Below are 12113 nucleotides of genomic sequence, written 5' to 3' on the forward strand. Positions count from 1 at the left end.
AGGGCAAATACAACACTTGACACGAGAGCTTTCTAAAACCATTAACATATAACGCTGAAGTCTGAAACAAACCTCTTTAATACCCTATAAATGGTGTACAGAAATGAAAACCATGCTTTTATTTTGTGTTATTGCGTCATCACAGCGCTTTTGAAGTCATCATTAAAAATGAAAGGTCAGTCGCACGAGCCCCGTGAAAAGCATTCTGGGATACAATATGTAAACATCAGCCTCAAACCTGTCAGACGAGATACCAATGCATTTTATACATAATGAAATTTTGAACAGACTTGCTATTTAATACAAACAGGGGCACTTGACTTCGTGATTTATCGGGATGTGACGATGCTGTCAAGAAGCGACAGTACTTCTGTGCAAGTGTCAGAATGCTAGCGGCTAGTTAGCTCGCTGCTGGATCACATTCATGCGCCTATACTTGTCTTACATTTCAACGGATTCGTCCATTCTTTGTTACCGGTGAGCTGCACAGATATACATCCAGCACAAGTAATGTTTCGTACACTGTGTTGACACTGACGACACTGTTTTAGTAGTCGTCAGAGATTAGCGAGCTAGCCAATGAATGCTGCAGGTTAGCTGGACGTTGTTTTCGGACTCTGAAAACCGTAATGCATGTTCATATATTTTAGTATATTTTATGCACGAGTTTCTGGTAATGTCACATTGTTAACTCGCATTTGGTTTTCATTTATTAATCCTAACCTAACTCTGTAGTTTACACATAGCACAATAGCAGGCCACATCCAACCTGTCAAAATACGCAGTTTTGAGGTGATTCAGAAATTCAAGTGTGCATCAGATTCATTAATCTAAACCTTTGATTTGGGAGTTGGATATAAACAAGTGGGCATTATACTGTTATGGCTACTACTGACAATAAATGTTTGCTATTTGATACATAAACAAAAGCAACTCGTGTGTAAAGCCACGCCCCTCTAACTTTCTCTAAGAGAGAATTTGACAGCCATTAATAAGGATGGATGATATCTGTAATTAAGTATTTCTGATATTTTTTTATATTGGTATGGTATTTATGATACGTTTCCCCTTTCTTAAACATTTTAAATGGGTAATTCACGGATAAATCTAACTCAAGAAAAGAAAAAATATATATCTTATTCACCTTTGTGTTTTTCCAAACTGCTTTCTTCTGTGTAATATATAATGATGAGGATATAATGAAAAATTGTCAAATTTTCATCCTTCCTAAAATTATAATAGTTAGTAGTTGATTTACACTTAGAAAATATACATTACAGCCCATTACATTTAAATATGTAAGCCCATTTTCATCACATAAAAAAATCTTTTATAAATTATAATTCTGACAAAGTCAAAATGGTGACATACTAATTCATAATTAAGACACAAGTCATAGTTATGACATGTTGATAGTTGATATTTTGAATCTAATATTTTTGTCATAATGATGTCGTAATTGTGCCTTTTATGTCAATTTTGCTTTTTTTGTGCCAGAAATGGGCTTCTATAATTTTCTTTGTTGACGGCACTTTTTTGCTCATTTTTTAGAATAATGTTGGCGTGGGCTATAAACCTTTAAAACAAACTAATTTAATTTATTGTCTGTTAATAAGTTACTACCTTAACTCTAACATCCTTAAACAATGCATTTTATAAACATTTTTGCAAAAAATGTGCAGTGGCAAAAGGGATTTATGGCTATTTTATAGCTCTACGCTTTCATTTGTCCCAAAATTGTTGTAAAGTCTCTGTCACTGTGGAATGCATCTTGCCGTTCTAAGAACTGAAAGTATTATCTTTCTAAGAATAAAATGATTTATTTATTTTTTTTTAGCTGTTTCTTAGCTTACTTTATCTCCACTGTTGTTACAAAAGTTTAACAGCGTTGAGTCAAGGACCAGAGATGATCCCTTTCTCTCAGAGATGAACCCAGCCAGACTCATTTGGACATCCGTATAGTTTAGACATATCTGCCATCCCTCTGTTAGCTTTCAGCTGGATCTAAGCAATGCAATACCAGTTTTCGGCAGATGTTATTTGAGGGAGTTTATTTGGGCTTGGAAATGTGACATAATCAGGATTCCTCAGCTCTGAATCATTCTAAGTATGTGCTTGTGCTTTGTGTCATAAGGACCACTGGAACTGAAAAGTGCTGAAGGTGTAAAGCCGCGTGTCTTCTGTCTGTATAAGTAGCTTTGCTAGATCAGCAGTGAGGAGAAATATTCCTTGCCAGTGACATAAGTGAGATGGATGAACTATTACTTGGGAGGAAAACAAAAAATGTACAATTTGAAAAAGTCATTTTTTGCAGGTACTTTTTTATTATTACACACATAATATTTAATAAAAAAGAATTCAAATAGGTTATGTGTGCAAGATATTTGGAGTTCTCATGTTTTTGCAATACTAATGCAATTAATTTGTTTGATTGTTAAAGGTATAGTTCACCCAAAAATAAAAATTCTGTCATTATTTACTCACCCTCATGTTGTACCTGCATGGCTTTCTTTCTTCTACGAAAAATAAACAAAAATGTTTTGAGAACAACATTCCTCAAAATATCTACTTTTATGTTTCACAGAAGAAAGAGGTTTGACACTTTATGAAATTATGTCGAGTAAATGTTGACAGAATTGTAATTTTTGCAATGATTATGAATATTCCTGCAAACTTGCATCCCTACTTCAAATATTCAGTTACGGATTGTGTCATGTTTAGAACTTATAAAAGCTGTTGTAGCTCAATTATATCCAACCGTGTAAACATAACTTGCTTTTATTAGCCATTGTGTTGCACTAAAGTATCTTATTCTTTCCAGGCAGTCCAGACTCCTCTTCCTGCTGTGAAGGATGGGTGTGAAAACCTTCACTCATAACTCCCCCAACCACAGCCAAGAGCTTTTGGATAAGCTCAACACTCTACGCAGTGAGGGTCACTTTTGTGACGTCACCATCCGCGTACAAGGCCAGATGTTCTCGGCCCACAAGGTAGTGCTAGCCTGCTGTAGTGACTTCCTTCGAGCGAAGCTGTCTGGGAAGCCGGCTGAAGAAGACACTGTAATAGTAGGTGAAGATAACAAACATGTGCTGGATCTTCAACACGTGACGGTTGCAGGTTTTGCTCCTCTTCTGGAATATGCGTACACGTCCACACTGTCCATTAGTACGGAGAACATCATCGACGTACTGGCAGCTGCTAGCTACATGCAGATGTTTGCGGTGGCCAACACTTGCTCTGAGTTCATGAAGTCCAGTATCCTGTGGAACTCGGCATCCTCGGGAGCAGGAGGTCCTGGAAGCACCCAGCCTGCAGTTTTACACAGACCCCAAGAGACCCCTGAAGGCCATGCAAGCTGCACCCTCGCCCCTGTAGATGCCCTCTCACCATCTCCGGTCTCATCCGAATGTAGCGTACCGGAGCGGCCCATTCCTGTGTGCCGCGAGTCTAGACGCAAGCGCAAAGGCTTTGCGAGCCCACAACCAGCATCCTCAACCTCTCCACAAGTCCCCAATCCCTCTCCCTCCTCTTCCTCCTTCCCAGAGAGTTCAGCGCAGGTTCTGGAACCATCTCTGGCCTTCTCCTGGACGTACCCCTTTGGTGTGGACCGGCGGTTCGCGGCAGAAAAGTCAAAACTACCTGAAGGTCTCCTGGAACCATCTGGAGCGTCGGGGCAGGACTCTAGTGGACGGGCATTGGTGGAGTATTTGGCCTGTGAGGGCCCACGAGGCCTGGGCGTAGGGGGCGCAGCAGGGGTGGAGGAGGAGGAAGAAGAAGATGTGCAGGTGAAGGTGGAAAGGCTGAGTGATGAAGAAGTGCATGAAGAAGCTTCTCAACCAGTCAGTGCTCCTCACAGTTCTCTGAGTGACCAGCAGACGGTTCCTGGCAATGAACACACCCAAGAAGATCTACTCATCAGCCCTCAGTCCTCATCCATTGGTAAGACTCTTTACTCTTCACCTAATAGTGATACCCTAAATTTATTTTGATATTTTGTAAAATATCATGTAGTGTGACTCTCAAAAATGTAATGACATTTATGAATAAATACCTTGACTGATTTTACCTGAAAACTGTTTTTCAAAATGTCATTTTTTAAAAGAAATTAATACTTGTATTTAGCAAGGATGCATTAAATTGATCAAAGTGACAGTAATGATATTTATGTTACAAAATACTGTTACAAAAATAAATGCTGTTCTTTTTAACTTTCCATTCATCAAATAATCCTGAAAAATAGCAATGACTGTGCATTAATTATAATTTGTATTATTTTAATAACGTTAATAATAATTGTGATAAGCTTTGCCATCAAATATGAGACAATAGAAAACAATTATTGTATTATTTCACATTCACAATATTAGTTTTACTGTATTTTTGGTTATATGAATGCTGAGCAAGAGTCATCTTTCAAAAAAAAACTCTTACTAGCCCCAAAATTTTCAATAGCAGAGTGTATTTCACAACACTTTTTGCAATTATGATGTGTTTTCATTTAAATGAAAAAACAATTTTTTTCTTGATAGTTGCACATGACATTTAAGTCATTAAATTAAAACCTTCCTGAAAGTTCTTCCAAACCATAGGAAATCAACCTGAATACAAGGAGTACATTTACAAAAACCTGGAAAAATGTTTTCGAAATCAAGTTTAGAACACGTGACATTTCTTTATTGTATTAACTTTCATATGTCATTGACCCACGTGTTTAGTGAGTCAGTAGATTATCAAAGTCATAATTGCTGTTACCATTTCACTGGATCAACCATATGTTTACTTAAATTTTAAATGTCACATTTACCTCATATTTATCACACTGTTACTCTTTATTTCATGCGCGTTTGAGAACGTTTGTCTGAGGCTGTATCTGTTTAAAATAAAAGTAGATGACAAAATATTAAGGTTTTACTGGAACTGAGGTTCAGAAACGACCTTCTGCTCTCTCTTTAGGCTCCCTGGATGAGGGGGTGACAGAAGGTCTCCAATCCATGCAGGGCACTCCAAACACTACTGGTCACATGGAGGAGGATGAGAGGTAAGACCCCTTTGGTGTCTGTGTTGTTTTTACAGAGTATCCTTTTACGACGTCTCAATTTTATGATTGAACTAAAGGGCCCCTCTGAGCAGGGACATAATATTTTAGTCTTCTCATCATCGTCTTTCCTCATGTATACTTACTTATTAAGCAGAAGAGGCTTCTGTGATATTGTAGTGGCTATTAAGATGGGGATTTCTTGCCAAGAGGCCAGAGAAGCTAGTTGGCAGACTTTCTGGAAACTTCTTGGACCTGAATTTGCCTTTTGGAATACTGGAAGAATAGGGAAATGGTATGATGCAAAACAAATGGGATAAAAAAGACACTGCTTTCCGTCTTAGCAGTGAAGTCTGCTTTTATATGACAACTTGATATACCTGACTAAATGTGTTCTATGTTAGCCTTAAACCTTTGTGGGGTGACCTCTGTGGATCTGTAGACAAAGGAAATAGTAGTGGTAGCGGTACCATTTTAAAGTGGTCATGAAATAGAAAATCAAAATGTCCTAAATATTTACACATATAAGAGGTTACTTTACAATAAAAAAGTACTGCAAGTTTCATCCCAGTCGTGACGTCACGGTTTTCCTCTAAATGCCTAAACACACAAAACAAGGAGGTCTGCCGACCAGTCATGAGAGCAATACTGTTGTCTATAGGACCGTTTGGCGTTGTCTAGATGTAGATAAACTGAAGCTTCAAAAATTGTGCCCTTCTTTCTTTTTTGGAACATAAAAATAATCATTTAAAAAATGTCTCGCGTGTGCTTTTCCATATAATGGCAGTATATGGCGATCGACATCAAGCTTTTAAAAAAGCTTTTTCTGCGGTGTGGTAAGAAACATACTGAAACTTAACATATTATTTAACAAATATCCTGACTCGGCCGTTGGTCTCTGTGCATGACTGCGTCTGCGATAACTCGCAACAAGAAGTTATTCAACTCAGTGAACAAACTACTAGGGATGTGCGCTACGACTAATTTGACTGTCGTTTAAACAGAAGTTTTGTATCCGACTAGTCTAAAAGCTAGAAACCCCCCAAAAAATAGCAAAAGAAAAAAAAACTGTGTATAACAGCCTACACTTGAAATACTTAATCTTTGAATCACACTATCAAATCCCTCAATGAAATCTTGCCTCACGTTATCATCATTTAATTTTAGGCGGTCGTTAAACAGAAAAAAAAGAAGAGCATACACTCAACATAAACCAGTGCATAGCTTATTTATTCAGATCAGCTGCAGCAATGCAGAAATGGAAAATAGACTGACAGAATTCTTCATTTTCATATAACGGAAGCCAACATATTAAAACACAAGTCAAAAACAATAGAAAAGTTTATCAAGGAATAGCATTAAAACTGCTTTTAAAAATGTACTTCATGTTGGCTATATTGTTTAAAAACAAAACGATGCTCGTTTTACTTACTCAGACCATGCGTATTTGTTCAGTGAATATAACATATTAACGTGGTCTGGCGAAAGACGGGACTAGAGGCGATTCTGCACTTGAAAAAACCGCGCTGGGCAGGAACTGAAGTCACAGGCACGCAGAGAGATAACTACAAGGTCCGTGTACGTTGCGTTCATTCGTTTTTTGATTTAAAATTGAAAATAGAAACATGAGAAAACGGCACCATTTTCGTTTTTCGTTTTTTCAAAAAAAATGAAAAAACAAGAAATCGCCTTGATTTGCCGTTTTTACATTCAGGGGTTGAAAATGGACAAACAGCTCGAATGTTCGATTTTCACGTGTGGGAGGGAATGAAACGCCCCTTTTCACTGATTGGTCAATTCAAAAATGAAGCGGTGCCGTCATCATGTCGTCTTCAGTTTTGTGCAACAGAATAAAAGCATTTATTGACAACTCCTGCGTTCATCTCCCTCTCATCAAACAACCAGACTAACAAGTGGCTTGACACAAACCATACTGGGGCAGCGCCTAGACAAGGGCTTTACTCCTGTGTAGGCATAGATTCTCTATGGCAAATATTAGGTGCTTATTGCAGAAATATGTATGTATCTCAGATCTGCCGCCACGTTACCCTTTTAGTCTATTTCTTTGGCTCACAGCCCATTTTATTTAGCTGTCCAGTTATCAAAATCTGTGTGGCAAAGCTGCATGACATTTACATTATAGTGAACATTTACATTATAGTGAAGTGCAGACCAGTATTGATTTTAGCGTGAGTTTTTTTTTCATTGAGAAGTTTATATGATACTGTCATTATCTAATGGCATGTTACACATGTATATAATGCATGCTATTTTTATAGAAAAGGGCATTTTCTAACTTTATAAAATATGTCTGTCACCTTTAATATTAAATTCCTGAATTTAGTCAATATTTGAAAAATATGACATTATAGGTGTTACCAATTAAATCAGTACCAGGCAAAGCCATCTTTGCACTGTGGCACAGAAGCTGCATCTTAAGTTAATGTATTTACAGAATTAGTGCTGCTCAGACAGTAGTAAATGCATTAACACAACAATTTCATTATGGAATGAGATTGTTTTAAACAAAAACATTTTGAGTAGCCTACAGAAATATGAAATGAGTGACAAAATGAAACAACTGGATAGGCTACTTGAATTATGAAGGTTAGATCGCCAGTAGGTGGCGGCAAGTCATTGTGTTGATGAATGAGTCATGGAGTCATTAATTCAACCGATTCGCTCAAAATGCTGATTTTTTCAGGAGCAAAGCAAATGGGTCATTGAACCACTCACTCAAACGATTCATTCAAAGACTCGGATTCATTCAAGAACGAAACGCCTGTGTTTTAAGTCAAATAAAACAGACTGTTTTGTGTCTAAAATTAAATCAATTTATACTCATTATTAATGAAACTGTACTGTCTAAAATAAAAGTTATGACTGCTGGATATACTAAAATCAATACTGCTCTGCGCTTCACTATAAAGTAAATGCATTCGTCCAGTGTTGTCCAGTGCGCCACGCAGCCTTGCCACACAGATTTTGATAACTGGACAGCTAAATAAAATGTGCGGTGCGCCAAAGAAATAGACTAAAAGGGTAATGTAGCTGCAGATCCGAGCTACATACATATTTCTGCAATAAGCACCTAATAATTGCCATATAGAGTTTATGCCTACACAGAAGTAAACCCGTTCATTTGTTAGTCTGGTTGTTTGATGAGAGAGATGACATGCAGGAGTTGCAATAAACACTTTAACAGCGGAGGACCCGTCTTCTGTTACACAGTACTGAAGACGACATGATGACGGCACCGCTTCATTTTTGCTTGACCAATCAGTGAAATGGGGCGTTTCATTCCCTCCCACACGTGAAAATCGAACATTCGAGCTGTTTATCCATTTTCAACCCTGAATGTAAAAACGGCAAATCAAGTAGATTTCTTGTTTTTTCATTTTTTTGACAAAACGAAAAATGAAAATGGTGCCGTGTTCTCATGTTTCTATTTTCAATATTTAATCAAAAAACGAATGTACACGGACCCTACAAGCAAGCAGACCGTTTCGAAAAGAGCCTGGAAATCCCGCTCCACCAGCGAAGTGGGTCTTCGAGGAATAGACGGCGCGGATGGGATCGCGGACCGCAGCGAAGGGTTGTAGTGTATGACATGATTGACATTTCTTGGCTTTGGCTAGTCTTCAAGCTAACGCATACGTGCCTGTGTTGAATATGATTACGCATCGCTCCAGTAGAGTTATTGTAAGCCAATTTGACGTTACACAGTTTACACACAACTTTTCCGTTTCCTTCTAATTCTAAATAATCCCACACCTTGCTGGTTCTTCGCTGGTCATTTCGAGCTCGCCGCAATTGACATGAAGAAAAGGCATGCGAGGTCTGAAGTAAAAATGTAGTTTCCGCCCAGATACGCTTTTAAAAAATGTATATATTTAAATATTTTGATATTTATTATTTTTCAAAAGTTTTATTCTAGCTTGTTGTTAAAATGTTTTAAAATGTAACGTTAAAATTATGGTATTTTTTTCTCTCGTGTAATCGACTATTGATTCCAGTGTCGACTAGCAGGAGCTGTACCGTTTAGTCGACTAGACCCGCACATCCCTACAAACTACACAGATTCTTTTCGTGTCCCATTTTTTTATTCGTTACGTAATATGTTAAACTTAAGTTTGTTTCTAACCTAACCCTATTGTATACCCGCAGAACACTTGGAATAATCGGCACATACTTTTGCATCTTATTTAAAAGCTTGATGTTGATCACCATATACTGGCATTAGATGGAAAGCAGGACTTTTTTTTTTTTTTTTTTTTTTTTTGGTGGTCTGAAAAAGAAAGAAGTGCATACGCATTAGAACAACACAAGGGTGAGTAAATGATGACTTAATTTTCATTTTTGGGTGAACTATCCCTTTAATGACTACTAAGGCTCCGTGTGCAACTGGCTCATCTAATTTAGTCTCTTATCCCGTCACTCTTTCTCCAGGCTGGAGAATGTCCAGTACCCATACCACCTGTACATTAGCCCTTCCACTCGCCCAGGACTCAACGGTCCTGAACGGCCCTTCCAGTGCCCTACATGTGGCGTCCGCTTCACTCGAATACAGAATCTCAAGCAGCACATGCTCATCCACTCTGGTGAGAGAACCTCTGCTATTACTGGACTCGACATTGACAGGAGCATTGCATGTGAAAAGAAAGAGAACTTTTTTACATTTTGCTTTTTTAAAGGGGACTCTTAGGGCTGGGCAATAAACAATATCATATGGAGTCAGCAATAAAATTGCATTTTAAGCATATGGATTAATCTAACAATCTGTCACACCGCAGAAATAAACACGACAACAGCAAATCAATGCATGCCACTAACATCACAGATTTTAGCATCTGCCATCGCAATATATTAAGACATGAATACATGAACTTTAACTCCATCAGAGCTGTTCTGAGAGTCACTTCACAAGGTTTTCAGTTTTGTTTAAGAAAAACTACTGTCAACTACACACTGAAGCTCAAAGATTTTCACAACAACCCATCAAAATAAAGGTTCAGTTCAACTTGAAGAAATTTCAGAAATATATTACTATTATGTATGAAAATGTGCTTCTTGAAGTAAAAGTAGTAATAAAGATTATTATTTTAAATCAGTATCATACATACAACCAAGGTATTTTTTTTCATCCATGTTTCAATTAATGGTGAATGAATATCATGTTAAATATTGATATCGCATGATGTGGAGGAAAAAAAAAAATAGTATGAATATTTTTAGCCATATCGCACAGCCTTACTTAAGAGTAAAAACACTACATGACCTAATAAGATTATAGTGACTATAATATAGTGTTTGCAGTCCTTTGTGGATAGCATTTTGCTAATACTTCAGCTACTAAAACTTTATTGTTGAAATGTTTTAGGATAGCTGACTTAAGCTTTCACACTAGAACATGGAAAAGCTTAATATTGGGCCCTGTATTACATAAACGTCTTGTTTGGAGAAGACGACAACATGATTCACCCTAATCTCTTTGTTAGTTTATACAGAGATGGCGTTTTGTTTGCTGTTGAATGTCCAAACAGAACTCCTCATTACAGCGATTAGTTATGGACTGGTGAAAGTGATTGTATGCAGTTGGTTTAGATGTGGGTTAAATGAACAGCATACCTTAACTTGACATATATTGCTAGATTGAACCTTCACAATAAACATTATTTGCATGAGCAGAATGATGCGTTTGGTTATATTGTCATTTCTTAGCAGGTGTAGCTCAGTTAGCACACAGCCTACTAAAACAAAGACACATTCAGTCTCATTCAACTTCAGTATTTGCTAATTATGCCCTGTTTTCTGATATAGGAGACTATAATCTTTTACATCTTTCTTCTGTAGGTATTAAGCCATTCCAGTGTGACCGCTGCGGGAAAAAGTTTACGCGGGCTTACTCTCTGAAGATGCACCGGCTGAAGCACGAAGGTAAACGCTGTTTCCGGTGCCAGATCTGTAGCGCCACTTTCACTTCCTTCGGTGAATATAAGCATCACATGAGGGTGTCTCGCCACATCATCCGCAAGCCTCGGATTTACGAGTGCAAAACGTGCGGCGCCATGTTTACCAACTCCGGCAATTTAATCGTACACCTGAGGAGTCTCAACCATGAGGCGTCAGAACTAGCAAACTACTTCCAGACCAGGTGAGGAGGAGCTGAACATTCTAAGAAAATATAGTACAAATTTAGTTTTGTACAGTCGGCCGTTCATCCCATGTTGAGGTAGCAGATGCGTTTTTTGAATTGGGAGTAGAAATTATTTAACTATATTGAAGAATATGTGTATTAGGTAAAATTGTAATTCTTTACAATAAGGTTAAATTCGTTAACAATAGTAAACACGTCAGGTGTCATGAACAGTGAACAGTACTTTTACAGCACTGTTAATACTGATTAATGTTTCATTTACAAATAAATAATGCTCACCAAGTCTAAATTCATCTGATCAAAGACACAGTAAAATAGTAATATTGTGAAACATTATTACAATTTAAAAGAACTGTTTTCTATTTTAACTAGGGCTGCACGATATTTTGCATGCGATAGTCATGTGCATCTAGTCAGTAAAGCCGGTTCCGTGATTAGCGCTAAATCTCCATCACCTGTTTTCAAATGGAGCGGCATTTAATACACAGAGCCGTAGTTCACTGACAAACTACGCAATTCGCGCTCAGAATCGCAGATGAATCGCCTTCGATATTCAACGTGATATTGCGTAGCTTGTCAGTGAACTACGGCTCTGTGTATTAAATGCCGCTCCATTTGAAAACAGGTGATGGAGATTTAGCACTAATCACGGAACCGGCTTTACTGACTAGATGCGCATGACTATCGCGCAGCCCTAATTTTAACGTATTTGAAAATTAATCTATTTCTGTGGTGGCGAAGCTGAATTTTCAGCAGCCATTACTTAAGCCTTCAGTGTCACATCATCCTTCAGAAATAATTTTTATTCTGATTTGGTGCTCAGGTAACATTTCTTATTGTCAAAATGGAAAAAAATCTTTGTGCTGCTTAATATTTTTGTGGAAACCGTGATGCATTTTTCCCCAGTACTCTTTGATGAAT

General features: G+C 37.7%; 1 protein-coding gene across 4 annotated transcripts in view; it reads left to right on the plus strand.

Moving 5' to 3' along the window:
- The first annotated feature begins 169 nt into the window (after window positions 1-169).
- zbtb44 (zinc finger and BTB domain containing 44) overlaps window positions 170-12113 on the plus strand; it is a 17264-nt gene continuing 5320 nt past the window's right edge. Inside the window, exons 1-6 of one of the 4 annotated variants that reach the window (XM_058775403.1) lie at window positions 170-477; window positions 2135-2314; window positions 2822-3939; window positions 4954-5038; window positions 9485-9636; window positions 10889-11189. In XM_058775403.1, coding sequence (XP_058631386.1) covers window positions 2853-3939; window positions 4954-5038; window positions 9485-9636; window positions 10889-11189 — 1625 coding nt within the window. In that variant the 5' untranslated portion in view covers window positions 170-477; window positions 2135-2314; window positions 2822-2852. The remainder of the gene's footprint in view (window positions 478-2134; window positions 2315-2821; window positions 3940-4953; window positions 5039-9484; window positions 9637-10888; window positions 11190-12113) is intronic. The other 3 variants (XM_058775404.1, XM_058775402.1, XM_058775405.1) reach the window with 3 other exon arrangements.

The sequence above is a fragment of the Onychostoma macrolepis genome, chromosome 05 (genome assembly GCF_012432095.1).
Source record: "Onychostoma macrolepis isolate SWU-2019 chromosome 05, ASM1243209v1, whole genome shotgun sequence".
NCBI classification, from domain to species: domain Eukaryota; kingdom Metazoa; phylum Chordata; class Actinopteri; order Cypriniformes; family Cyprinidae; genus Onychostoma; species Onychostoma macrolepis.